This window comes from Artemia sp. Qi Xiang Cuo, chromosome 21, assembly GCF_049724085.1.
Source record: "Artemia sp. Qi Xiang Cuo chromosome 21, ASM4972408v1, whole genome shotgun sequence".
In the NCBI taxonomy this organism is placed as follows: Eukaryota; Metazoa; Arthropoda; class Branchiopoda; order Anostraca; family Artemiidae; genus Artemia; species Artemia sp. Qi Xiang Cuo.
The window spans coordinates 18,352,449-18,367,625 of record NC_142814.1 but is presented as its reverse complement, the minus strand read 5'-3'; the positions used below and the strand labels follow the sequence as shown (position 1 = coordinate 18,367,625).

At 34.3% G+C, this 15,177-nt stretch overlaps 1 protein-coding gene across 1 annotated transcript in view; it reads left to right on the top strand.

The window, feature by feature from the left end:
• Positions 1-15,177, top strand: part of Smu1 (Smu1 spliceosomal factor) — a 52,447-nt gene that overhangs the window by 6,993 nt on the left and 30,277 nt on the right. The window contains exon 2 of the mRNA XM_089106667.1: positions 9,598-9,808. Within this exon, the coding sequence (XP_088962793.1) occupies positions 9,598-9,808 (211 nt within the window). The remainder of the gene's footprint in view (positions 1-9,597; positions 9,809-15,177) is intronic.

Here is a 15,177-nt window from a genome sequence, read left to right as displayed (position 1 = left end):
TAGCTAAAAATGCTATAAATATTGACCAGCCAAGTGGGAGACCAATCCCAATTAGAGATATTTTCTGATGGAGGCTATCAGATATTATTTTTAATAAGATTAATCCTATCCTTTCCCCCTTTCCCAATAAGTATCTTTCTAAAATCTATCATAGAATTCGTTCTGGAACAAATGGACTAAATTTCCTTGCATTCTCATATAAGCTTTCTAATTCACGTGGTTCAATTCCCCTGTCCCCTCTTTGCAGGCATTGTAATATGAATAATGAAACAATTGACCATTGCCTATTTGAATGTAATATGCTGACGTCTGCACAACATACCTTGCTTTGTAAACTGTTAAAATACTTCAAACACCACAAAATCTTATTATCAGTCAAGAGCTTAGCCAACTATTCCTGCACCCAGAGCACAAAAATCGATATATATCATCTTATATTTGAACTCCTTGAGTCAAAAGATCTACTGAAAGATATCTGAAAATATCTAATAAATAAGAGACAACCAAGACAGTAGCTCTGTAGCCCACAGAGTGAAGCAAAAAGAAGAGGGCTAAATAGTACCACCTTAATAGCCCGCCTGCTGTGAATTAGAAGAAGAAGAATTTATTATCCATTTTGTAGGCCTATACTTCTTTTTTATGCTTAATAAAAATAATCCTTAATAAAAATTTATTATGCTTAATAAAAATAATCCTACTCTTTCACCCTTTCCAAATAAGTACTTTTCTAAAATTTATCACAGAATTCGTTCTGGAACAAATGGACTAAACTTTCTTGCATTCTCATATAAGATTTCCTAATTCAAGTGGTTCAATTCCCCTGTCCCCTCTTTGCAGGCATTGTAATATGAATAATGAAACAATTGACCATTGCCTATTTGAATGTAATATGCTGACGTCTGCACAACATACCTTGCTTTGTAAACTGTTAAAATACTTCAAACACCACAAAATCCCACTATCAGCCAAGAGCCTAACCAACTATACCTGCACACAGAGCATAGAAATCGACATCTATCATCTTATATTTGAACTCCTAGAGTCAAAAAATCTGCTGAAAGATATCTGAATATATCTAATAAATATGAGGCAATCAAGCCAGTAGCTCTGTAGCCCACAGAGTGAAGCAAAAGGAAAAGGGCTAAATAGTTTTACTGAAAATCCCGCCTGCTGTTAAATAGAAGAAGAAGAAGAAAGTCAATCGAGATTGAATCAGCAGAGTCAGTATTCAAATTTAATGTCTTCAGATTAGCTGGGCTTGACATAAGTGTGTTTGTTATCATCAGTGTTTCCACTCACTGGAGTCCAAAAGATGCTGGACTGTTAACAATTTTAATGGAATGGGAGTAGGAATGATTTCAGAAATTACAAGATAGTTAAAAATAGGGTAAATTTTTACCAAATCATATTATTGAGTTTCAAATAAAGTGAATATAGGCCTACCATTTGATGCCTTTTTTTATGCTGATTATGAATATAACAATCATTTTGGTAAATATCTACTAAATCATATTATTGACTTATGCTTAAAGTGAATATACCACTTGATGCCTTTTTTTATGCTGATTACAAATATAATAATCATTTCTATCGGAAATGAATTTCAGCCCCCTCCCCTATATATGCCAATTTGGGGTATATATTTCTACATTAGGGGGGGCAAAATCAAATAAAACTACATACTGTTTAATTCTCTAATTCTTCTCAAAGCAAAGGTGGAAGCTAGCCCCTTTAACCTTCTTTGATTCAGTTCATTAGTGTTCAATTATATAACATTTGGACAGAGGTCAAATACATTGGGTCAATTGAACTTTACTCTGTCAGATTTTAATAAATTATCATAGATAGTGTTCAGCCCAAATTCACCTGTATCCCAATTCAAAGGAGGCCTTGGAGACAACCTGGGAGAAGGATGTTTTTTGTTCCTTACCATATGTACCTGGGCTAAATGAATGTCCTCAAAAACATATTTTCTATCTGAAAATCAACTAAGTTGAACAAAATGGCTATCTCAAAATTTAGATTGGATGTATTTGGGGGAATGATGGGCGTGGGGGGGCTAGTTGCCCTCCAATCACTTTTGACTATTAAAAATGCCACTAGCTCTTTGAATATCCAATCGAATGATCCGTTTTTGAAGTTTCTACGACAACGCCTTCAATGAAAACCTTAAATGCCCACAGGGTATAACTTAAAACCCTTGCCCTGATGGTTGTGTAGGAATGACCTCCTCGAAAAAGAAATTTATGTCTGGAAATAAACTACGCTGAACAAAATGGCTATCTCAAAATTTTTATTGGATGTGTTTGGGGGAATGATGGGCATAGGGGGGGATCTAGTTGCCCTCCAATCACTTTTGACTATTAAAAAGTGCACTGGCCCTATGAATTTGTAATTGAATGAGCCTTTTTTGAAGTTTGTACAACAACGCCTTCTATAAAAACCTTATATGCCCCCAGGGCATAACTTAAAACCCTGGCCCTGAGGGTTGTGGGGGATTGTCCTCCTCAAAAACATATTTTCTGTCTGAAAATCAACTACGCTGAACAAAATGACTATCTCAAAATTTTGATTGGATGTGTTTGGGGGAATGATGGGCGTGGGGGGGGGGGCTAGTTGCCCTCCAATCACTTTTGACTATTCAAAAGGGCACTATCCCTTTGAATTTCCAATCAAATGAGCCTTTTTTGTAGTTTCTACAACAACACCTTCTATAAAAACCTTATATGCCCCCAGGGCATAACTTAAAACCCTTGCCCTGAGGGTTGTGGGGGAGTGTCCTCCTCAAAAACATATTTTCCATCTGGAAATCAACTACGCTGAACAAAATGGCTATCTCAAAATTTTGATTGGATGTGTTTTGGGAAATGATGGGCATGGGAGGGGGGACTAGTTGCACTTCAATCACTTTCAACTATTAAAAAGGTCACTAGCCCTTTAATTTCCAATTGAATGAGCCTGTTTTGAAGTTTCTAAGACAACACCTTCAATAAAAACCTTATATGCCCCCAGGGCATAACTTAAAACCCTTGCCCTGAGGGTTGTGGGGGAGTGTCCTCCTCAAAAATATATTTTCTATCTAGAAATCAACTACTCTGGACAAAATGGCTATCTCAAAATTTTGATTGGATGTGTTTGGGGGAATGATGGGCGTGGGGGGGGAGGGGCTAGTTGCCCTCCAATCATTTTCGACTATTAAAAAGGGCACTAGAAATCTTGATTTCCAATCGAATGAGCCCCCTTTGAAGTTTCTACAACAACCCTTTCCATATGAAGTGCCTCTGGGAAAAAAAAAAAAATAATAAAACATTGGAGCTGTATGGCCTTTACTATAGGCAACGCTACAGCATTGCCTCTGATTAAATAAAAAAGAAAGTTTTTTCAATTGAAAGTAAGGAGTAACATTAAAATTTAGAACAAACAGAAATTATTCTTTGTATAAGAAGGACTGCTCCTTCCCCAATATCTTGCTCTTTATGCTAAAGTTTTGTTATGACTTAAAAAGCTTCTTATTCTAATTAGACATTATTCAATGTTTCAAGAGTTGTTCTTGGCACAGAATTGGCACACAAAAAAACTTTAGTGTAAAGTGTGAGGTATTGAAGAGGGGGTGACCCCTTCAAATGTGGAACGATTTCTGTTTTCTGAAAGTTTTAATGTTGCTTCTTACTTTCAGTTGACAAAACATTTTTTTTATTGAATTTCTGATTTTTTTCAAATAGTGCCAGGAAATACACCTCCCCTCCCCATAACAAATCTCCATGGAAAATTTCTCATGCATAAAATACCCTGCATACAATTCCATCCTTGCTGAAAATCCCTCTTGGAAATTTTCCTACAGACAATTAGGCCTAGAAAGTTCTCCTTAACCTACTGTGAATTGAAAATGACTCATTTTTTATTTAATTTCTGGTCCTTTTTCAAATCATGCTAGAAATCCCTCCTCTGTGGAAAATTTTCACCAGAAATCCCCCTTCCCCCAATGGAAAGTTCTCCATAGGAAATTTCTCCTGCAGAAAATCTCCCAAAATTCCAACCCTGCTGAAAATTTTCCCCATACAATTCCCACAAAAACATCTCCACATGTAAAACTGAGTTGCTAAAGAGAAAATAAGACATATAATACAAATTTTGTACAGAAAATTTGGCAAATTCCCTTGTGTAAAATTTCCCCTGTAAAGCTCACCTCTAGAAACTTCCATCCCCACAGAAAATTCACTTTGTGAAAATCCCCCCCCCAAAAAAAAGTAATTATAATTTCCAAAAGCAAACACTATTTGCAAACAATGGGCAAATTTCATATCTTACAGCAATAAGGTTGGGCTCAAAACCCCTATGCCTTCCCAAGGCCAGAACATAATTTACACTTTACTGAAAAAAATATAAATATTTTTACTTTTATAACTTTAATAAATCAAATAATATTAGCATTTTCATTACTAAATATCAGTATATGTATATTTAACTGACAATGCACATTCATTTGTATATTTTTCAGTAAAGTGTAAATTAAGTTCTGGCCTTGGGAAGGCATAGGTGTTTTGAGCCCAACTTATGTTAATTTCTGCTCGTTTTGAGTTTGACTTGGTTATGGGTTTCATTTATTTATTGATGCTGATTTGTGGTAGTTTCACGCTTGGTAGATTATTTGATTTTATTTTTGCTCATTTTTTGTTTAATGGAGTTCTTTACTGTTCTTTGAAAAACGCGATTTGTGGAAAATTTTTTTTTAATTAATTTCTGTTTGTTTTATATTGACATAGTCTTTTCAGGGAAAAAGAAAATAATACTTTAAATATTTTTGTTTTTTAAGAATTTATAGTTTGGCCTGCTATTTGTATGCTGGAGAAATTTTTATAGCAATTTTTAACAACATACACCCTCTTAAAAATCTGGACACAAATAGTAGTGTTTAATTTAGTTTCATACCTCCTCTAGTTGACCTGTAATGGACAACTTGATACCATTTGCAACAAAATCTGTTTACTTTCTTTGATAGCTTGGATACACTTCTACTTGCTAATTGTGCTACAAAACTACAAAAAGACACTTTTGACTATTAAAAAGGGCATCAGCCCTTTCTATTTTCAATCAAATGTGCACTTTTCAAAGTTCCTACAACAACTCCTTCAATACAAAGTGCCCTGGTCTTAAAAAAAAAAAAAAAAAAAAAAAAAAAAAAAAAAAAAAAAAAAAGCATTATACCCACATTGATCTTTACTATAAAAATGTCAAGCCTTCCAATCACTTTCAACTATTAAAAAGGGTACTAGCCCATTGAATTTCCAATCAAATGAGCTCTTTTGAAGTTTCTACAGCAAAACTTTCTATAAAAGCATTATATGCCCCAGGGCATAAATTACAACCTTTACCCTGAGGGTTGTGAGGGGGTGGAAGGGTTGTCATCCTCAAAGACCTAATTTCCAGAACTGTCAATTACATTAAACAAAATGGCTATTCAGAATTTTGATTGGATGTGTTTGGGGAAATGGTGGGCGTGAGAGGGGCCTTAGTTGCTCTCCAATCACTTTCAACTATTAAGAAAAGCACTAACGCTTTCAATTTCCAATCAAATGAGCCATTTTAAAGTTTTTACAACAACACTTTCAATAAAAACACCACTAACGCGATTAACGACCACTTTGCTACAATCTGTACAAATTACCCTGGTCTTACATCACTTCCCAACCTTCCAAGCATTACTGAAATCCCTGTCATTGAAGCAGAAACCATCCAGACCGCTTTCTTAAAACTGGACGCATCCAAGGCCTCATTTCCTGGAGAGCTGCCGATCAAACTGATGAAAGCATGCAGCAACAAGCTTGCGGTACCGTTTACTGCTGTAGTAAACCAATGCCTGAGTGAGGGCACCTTCCCGACACGATTCAAAACTGCTGTGGTCATTCCTATACCAAAAGAATCATCCGTCGAATCTGCAAATGACTTAAGACCCATCTCAAAGACATCAATTTTCTCAAAAGTCCTGGAAGGAATTGTCTTCAAATGGCTTTTTGAAGATATTAGTGAAAATCTTGATCCTCGGTAGTACAGCTTTCGTCCAGGTCATAGTAGTGTGCATTACCTGATCCACCTCATCAGAGACATCCTGGAGCATCTGGAGATTGACAATGCTTATATTGACTGCATCATCGCGGACTTCGTGAAAGCGTTTGACTTACTTGACCACTCAGTTGTTATCGACGAGGCAACTTACCTTGGAGCAAGACAAATTGTCTTGCGAATGGTTGGCAGTTTCCTGATGAACCGCAAACAGAAAGTACAACTTCCCAATGGCGAAACGTCAAGCATCAGGGAGCTGACCTGCGGTGCAGCACAAGGGTCGAAGTTAGGCCCTTTAGCCCTCCTTATTGTGATAAACAAACTTTTGCGCGAAATTATGGTACGCTACAAATTCGCTGACGATCTCTCCACCCTCCTCCTCAGACTTCTCTCACAGAGCATACAGCCAGACCCAATCCTAACAGTAATGAGAAAAATCGAGGATGAAACAAACCTACACTAAGTGAAACTTACACTCAGCCAGGAAAAAACAGTCCTATTTAGGGTTAATTTCCTTAAATGGCCAGTTCCAGACCCGCCATGCGGTGGGCTGAAGGCTGTAAAAACGGTGAAGATCCTGGGTGTCCACCTGGATGCCGATCTGAAGTGGAATACCCACGTATTGTCAATCATCTCAAAGACTGCCTTCCTCCTAAGATCTTTTGCCTACCTTTGCTGCTTTGGGATGAAAACTGAGATCATGGTTGTATGCTACAAATGCTACATTAGACTGCTCACTGAATATGCCTGCCCAGTGTGGCACAGCACATTGACCATAGATCAAAGCGACAAAATTGAAGGATTGCAGAAAAGGGCCCGCAAAATAATACTGGGGAGTAGTCACGTTGACTATGAGATGAGCCTCAAAGTTCTGAAGTTGGAGTCCCTCAAAGAGAGAAGGCACACACTGGTCATGGACTTTGGTCGGAAAATCCTCGACTCTGAAACACACCGCAATCTACTTCCGGATTTTGAGGCGCGCCAAACTCAACATTCTACGAGGCTCAGAGAAATAACGAAAAACGCAGCAAAGCTGGAACGACCGCCGATCATCCAAGCGCTACCTGAAGTCATTTGGTCCATACATCATAAAACACTACAATGGTGACCCAGAAAAACTGTAAATAAATCAAGTTTGTATAATTTAATTTTGTAAGTGTTTTTAAATTGTTTGACTTCCGCTGTTATTTTTGTTGTTAACATGAATATTAAGGGAAAAATAAAGTGAATTTGAATAAAAACCTTATATGCCCCTAGGGCATAACTTACAACGCTTGCCTTGAGGGCTGGGGGGGGGTTCATACTCAAAGATCTAATTTCCAGAACTTTCAACTACATAGAAGAAAATTTCTATCTCAAAATTTTTATTGGATGCGTTTGGGGAAATGGTGAGCATGAGAGGGGGGTTAGTTGCCCGCCAATCACTTTTGACTATTAAAAAGAGCACTAGCCCTTTCAATTTCCAATCAAATTAGCCCTTTTTGAATTTTCTACAACAATGCTTTCTAGAAAAACCTTATATGCCCCAAGGCATAAATTACAACCATTAACCTGAGGGCTGTGAGGGGGTTTTCATCCTCAAAAACATAATGTCCGGACCTTTTAACTACGTTGAACAAAATGGCTATCTCAAAATTTTGATTGGATGTGTTTTGGAAAATCTTGGGCGTGAGAGGGGCGTTAGTTGCTCTCCAATCACTCTCAACTATTAAAAAAGGCGCTAGCCCTTTCAATTTCCAATTGAACGAGCCCTTTTGAAGTTCGTGCAACAGCGCTTTCAGTAAAACCTTATATGCCCCCAGGGCATAAATTACAGCCCTTGCCCTGAGGGCTGTGGGGTTGTCATCCTTAAAGACCTAATTTCCAAAACGTTCAACTACGTTGAATAAAATGGCCATCTAAAAATTTTGATTGGATGCGTTTGGGGAAAAGGTGGACGTGAGAGGGGGTTAGTTGCCCTCAAATCACTTTTGACAATTAAAATGAAGTTGCCATCCAATCACTTTCGACTATTAAAAAGGGCGCTAGCCACTCCAATTTCTAATCGAATGAGCCCTTTTCGAGGTTTCTAAGACAACTTCTTTGATATGAAGTGCCCAGGTATGAAAACAAAAAAATAAATAATACATTGTGCCAATATCGTTCTTTACTTAGGCAGCGCTATTGCGCTGCCTATGACTTAGTTGCCTCAAAGGAGGGAAACCATGATCAAATTATCTTTCAGAAAAAAGGAGCCCAAGGTACATCAGAAGAAATTCAGCTGCCATGTGGGTTAAGAAACAATGCTCCTTTCCCTAAAAATCATAGACCCTTCCTCACATTTCTGAAATGTTCTGAACATACAGGAAATATTGGAAAGGAACAAGATATTATAGCTGACAATTCTGCTCTGATTGTCAAAAACAGGATTGATGATGCAGGTAATAGGAAGTCTCAAAATCATAATCAAACTATGAGTAGTGACAAAAAACTTTGGATTTATTTTTTTGTGGTGAAAATGCAAAAGAAAAATGACTACTGGAGAAAATCAACCCTGCCTCATTTTTCTCAACTTTGCACATAATGGAAACAGTGTTAGTCATAGTACATTGTTTATCAGAGCAACTTCAATCCAAAAGTTTGCTGATTTATAAGGCACTTGCACTGATTCCTGGGACATCTCAGAAAGCTGAGAAATGATAATGAGTGGAACAACTTAAGCAAAAACATATCCAAATTCTTGGCTTTACACAATATCCAGGAATCAAAATCTCCACAATCTAAAACCAGTGCTTGAACAAAGAGAAGTCTAGTCATTTCCATTTGTCTCAGAGACTTTCTTTCAAACTTAACAACCAGTAAACGTAATATCAGTCAGCCAGTTCAATCAGACTCCTGTAAAATTCTTTACTTTGAGGTAATAGACCATTTCACGAGCAAAATGAACCAATGTTTTATGCAAAATATGCCTCTGACACCTTATCAGCCTTCAACCCCCCAAGTTCCAATTTTCTTGACGACTATGCCATAGAATCCCAACTCTCTTGCAAAGCTACATCTGTCAAAAAATGATATTTCAAAAATGGATCTTTTTCAAGCTGTCAAAATTTTATCCAATTCCCTATTCCGCAGTACTTAAACTGATGAAGTTAGTTGCTACTTTGCCTGTGACCACTGTCAGCAATGAATGATTCTTCTTGGTCTCCATCAAAAAAAAAAAAAAAAAAAAAAAAAATCTTTGCCCCTTCTACATTTTCATGAATCAGCACCACTGACATTTCATAATTACACATGGGTCCAGCTCCTTGGGGAATTGGTATCTTGGAACAGGGCTGGAAAGACAGAAATCTGCTATTTTAGGCTAAAACTTCACAATCTTTTTCAGAAATGGGATGGGTCCTTACCATCCCCAATCCATGTGTGCAAATATGACATTGATGGTCTGTTAGTATGCTTTTTCTTTGCTAACATATACCGTGCCATTATAATTCCTTAAAAAGTAAACACAAAATTAGTGTTTGTAGAAATATCCTAATCCCAACTTTTTTTTTATTCCAGTGTTGTCAGATTAATTCAGCAATATCTCAAGGAGATGAATTTAACAAGGACATTGCAAACAATGCAAGAGGAAACTGGTATATCTTTGAACACAGTTGATTCTGTTGATGCATTTATTAATGACATTTCCTCTGGACATTGGGATTCTGTTTTGAAGGTTACACAGTCCCTCAAATTGCCTGATAGGAAACTGATAGATTTGTATGAACAGGTACCTCATTTACATTTCACTTTTTAATTGAAGAACCCTTACAATTTTATAAATTGAGTATCTTATATTGAGTATATTATTATATCTTAAATTGAGTATCTTATATAAATTGAGTATCTTATATTGAGTATATTATTATATCTTAAATTGAGTATCTTATATAAATTGAGTATCTTATATTGAGTATATATAAATTATAAATTATACTTATAAATTGAGTATCTTATATTGAGTATATTATTATATCTTAAATTGAGTATCTTATATAAATTGAGTATCTTATATTGAGTATATATAAATTATAAATTATACTTATAAATTGAGTATTTTATATTGAGTATATTATTATATCTTAAATTGAGTATCTTATATAAATTGAGTATCTTATATTGAGTATATATAAATTATAAATTATACTTATAAATTGAGTATCTTATATTGAGTATATTATTATATCTTAAATTGAGTATCTTATATAAATTGAGTATCTTATATTGAGTATATATAAATTATAAATTATACTTATAAATTGAGTATCTTATATTGAGTATATTATTATATCTTAAATTGAGTATCTTATATAAATTGAGTATCTTATATTGAGTATATATAAATTATAAATTATACTTATAAATTGAGTATCTTATATTGAGTATATTATTATATCTTAAATTGAGTATCTTATATAAATTGAGTATCTTATATTGAGTATATATAAATTATAAATTATACTTATAAATTGAGTATCTTATATTGAGTATATTATTATATCTTAAATTGAGTATCTTATATAAATTGAGTATCTTATATTGAGTATATATAAATTATAAATTATACTTATAAATTGAGTATCTTATATTGAGTATATTATTATATCTTAAATTGAGTATCTTATATAAATTGAGTATCTTATATTGAGTATATATAAATTATAAATTATACTTATAAATTGAGTATCTTATATTGAGTATATTATTATATCTTAAATTGAGTATCTTATATAAATTGAGTATCTTATATTGAGTATATATAAATTATAAATTATACTTATAAATTGAGTATCTTATATTGAGTATATTATTATATCTTAAATTGAGTATCTTATATAAATTGAGTATCTTATATTGAGTATATATAAATTATAAATTATACTTATAAATTGAGTATCTTATATTGAGTATATTAGTATATCTTAAATTGAGTATCTTATATAAATTGAGTATCTTATATTGAGTATATATAAATTATAAATTATACTTATAAATTGAGTATCTTATATTGAGTATATTATTATATCTTAAATTGAGTATCTTATATAAATTGAGTATCTTATATTGAGTATATATAAATTATAAATTATACTTATAAATTGAGTATCTTATATTGAGTATATTATTATATCTTAAATTGAGTATCTTATATAAATTGAGTATCTTATATTGAGTATATATAAATTATAAATTATACTTATAAATTGAGTATCTTATATTGAGTATATTATTATATCTTAAATTGAGTATCTTATATAAATTGAGTATCTTATATTGAGTATATATAAATTATAAATTATACTTATAAATTGAGTATCTTATATTGAGTATATTATTATATCTTAAATTGAGTATCTTATATAAATTGAGTATCTTATATTGAGTATATATAAATTATACTTATAAATTGAGTATCTTATATATCTTATATTATTATATCTTAAATTGAGTATCTTATATAAATTGAGTATCTTATATTGAGTATATATAAATTATAAATTATACTTATAAATTGAGTATCTTATATATCTTATATTATTATATCTTAAATTGAGTATCTTATATAAATTGAGTATCTTATAAATTGAGTATCTTATATTCAATCCTAAAATTCGGTAAAAGGATTTCTTCTCAAAGGAGAGGGGGATCATGGTTTTAAACTAGTATATTTTTGGCCAAAAAATTTAAATTTCTCCATCAATAGGCTATTTTAACTATTCTAAGGATGACAAAATGAAAAGATATGTGCAAAGAAGAAAAAAACAAGGATAATTGCAGCCAGTGAAAAAAAAATAGTGCAATTCAGTCAAGATCTCTGCTCAGCTGTCCTCAGGGCAAAAATAGAAAAATTAAATAAACCATAAACTACTACTGCTACTAACAACTCACAGCAGCACCAAGCCGCCTGAGGCCAACACAGCTGCGCATAATCCTTCTCCACCCCAATCTATTCAAAGCATCCTTTTTACACCTGCTCACGAAGTTCCCATTTCCTTTAAATCTTTCTTTATGACGTCCTCCCACCCCAGACAAGGACGACCTGCTTTCCGTTTAGCCCTAGATGGTTGGCCGCAAAAAACAATCTTGGGCAATCTGTCATCCTTCATCCGCACAACGTGCCCTAGCCACCTCAACCTTTCTTTCATTAGAGCCGTGGAGAGCGGTATTGAACCACATTTTTCGTATAGCCTATTGTTTGAAATACGGTCAGTCAGCCGGGTACCCAGAACAATCCGTCAGCAATTTTCATGGAAAACGTCTAGCAAATCTTCATCCGCTTTTCGGAGCGTCCGTGCTTCAGAGCGATATTTGACTACCCTCATCATTGTAGCTTCTAATATTCTAATGTCGGTTCGCAGACTTATCTTCCTATTCTTCTAAACTTTTTTTTTCAACTATAAAAAAACACCCTGAACCTTGGCTATTCTACTTTTAACATCTTCACTGCTCCCACCATCTTTACTAATAATACTACCAAGGTAATTGAAGCTGCCCACCTGATAATTCTTTTCATTACCCAACATCACCTTTTCATCTTCACTTATTCCTAGCCTTAGTGATTTAATCTTCTTAACATTAATTTTCAAACCTATTCTAGCACCCTGAACTCGCAAAACCTCTAAAACTTCATTCATTTTGCTCACACTTTCATCTAGGATGCTTAAATCATCAGCATAATCTAAGTCCAGGAGACTTTTTCCTCCCCATTTGGTTCCGTGGACTTCAATTGCATTTCTGCTGCTCCTCAAGACAAAGTCCATCAACATAAACCATATAAATAGAGATAGAGAACAACCGTGCTTAGCTCCTGATTTAATACGAAAACAGCTACTAGCCTCAGTTACTACCTTAACTACAGCAGCCTTATTCTTGTATAGCACTAATCTCTTTAATATATTTGTCTGGTATACCATACAAGGATAAAACCTTTACTAAAGCTCTTCTATCAACAGAATCGAACGCTTGCTCATAATCTATAAAACTGAGGACCAAAGGTGTTTGAAAACTCAGGCACTTCTCAATTATTAGCTTAAGAGTGAAAATGTGGTCAACACATCCTCTACCTTTTCTAAAACCGTACTGTTCTTCTCTTAAAACTTTGTCTACGGCATCTCTCAGTGTAAAAAGTATCATATTACTAAGTAATTTACTGCCTACAGAGACCAGACTAATGCCTCGATAATTACCACACTCACTTTTATCACCTTTCTATAAAGTGTATTAATTAAGGTTTTCCTAAAATCGTTAGGTACTTCCCCTTTTCAAAAATCATATTCATAATCCTCAGTAACTTATTTCTGACCTCAGAGCCACCATATTTAAGAAACTCATTTACCACCCTATCAGCACCTGGAGCCTTATCGTTTTTTAGTCCTTTTACTACTGTTGCTAATTCCTCCTCTCAAAACAAATCTTCCTTCGCATCCAAGGTATCACAAACTTTATTATTTTCCTCTATATCTTTTCCTGCAACTCTATTTCGGTTAAGAAAATTCTCAAAATGTTCGGCCCATCTCTCTTTAGTTTTTTTCCTTATTGTGCGGCCCATTCCTATCGTTAACTGGGCCAAGTCCGGATTAACTACTCCCTCTTAATTTATTAATATGCCAGTAAAATATTTTACTATTATGCCGTCTAGCTGCATCTTCCAGATCCTCGGCAATTGAGCCTCCACTTCACACCTCCTTAGTTCATATTTTAATACTTTTTCCACTTTCTTTACATTCCTTTTGTTTTCATACGATCTTTCACCCAGATAATTCTTGTACAAGTCCAAATATAGAGATAACCACAAGAATAGGTAATCCTATGAACACCAACCCTCAGAATAAAACTGGTTTTATGTTTGCCGCACTTGAAAAAAGTCTCTATTTTATGTTTTTTTTTATTGCAATGTTCATGTTATGTTTTTTTTTTGTCATTTGGTTACCCAATTTTGCAAAGTAAGGTAAAATTTTTCTCTTTTTTTTGCCTCATTTTTCTTTTTTCTTTTTTTCTCATTTTTCTTTTTTTCTTTTTTTCTCATTTTTCTTTTTGCCTACCAATGGGCTGCTCTCAATTGGAGATTATTTTGTGATAATATCCTTTACTGCTATTTTTAACCTTTTTTCTGTTATTGATTCCAGTAAATTTATGGGACATCCATTACAAAATAGAATATCTTTTAGTAGTCAAGTTCTGAGACTATGTGAGCTCATGAAAATATATGTATCTCCCGATCAGCCAAGGCCCTTCTATTTTTACACAGGGGGGGGGGGCGGGGGTGAAGGGAAATGCAAATATGTATGGTCATATATAATTTTTCTTTGAATCAAAGACTCAAGGCTGGGATTTTTTTTTAGTTCTAAGGTGAACTGCAGGTTTGAATCTAATGTGTTAAGATATACCAAAAAATTGTCAAGTGAAGCCTCTCCATGATCCCGAACAGAAATAACGTCATCCCCAAACTAGCCCCAAAAATTGTTTGTTTGTAGCAAAAACTAATTACTAAGGGAGAGACTTTTACTCGTGTCTAAGATATGGTTTTCCAGGTAAGATTCAAATCCAAAAATAAACTTCTTGTCCTCTCCTGTAATTTTGGAAAAAGCTTCTATAATATCCTTTACTGCTATCCCAGGTCAAAACACATGGCTCAAGAAACTTAAATTTCTTTGATTCACAATTTAAGAAAGAATAGATCTTACTAATGATTGAATATCCTTTTAAAGTCAGACTTGGCTATTATAAATTTTACAGACGAACTATGAACCCCCCCCTAGATAACCCCCTGTTCTTCTGTGATGACCATCATGGATCTGGTGTAAAATAACGAATTAGACGGAGAGACTAAGGAACGACCAAATTTACTGCATGACGAGTCACAACCCTTTTTTTGGTGCCATTAGAAAGTAGTGATGCATTTACGACATATGGTGTCAATGGAGGTTGGAAGACTGCCCTTGAGCAGGAGGCAAAGTTGGTACAGGCTTAGATGGGGGGGGGCTCTTGGTCAAAAACTCATGATATGTTCTTATGATAAAGTACTGTTTATACCCTATGTGCCTCTAAGCGTAGGTGGAAGTCAGGTATGTGAGCATTAAAAAATGAAACAGTGAAATG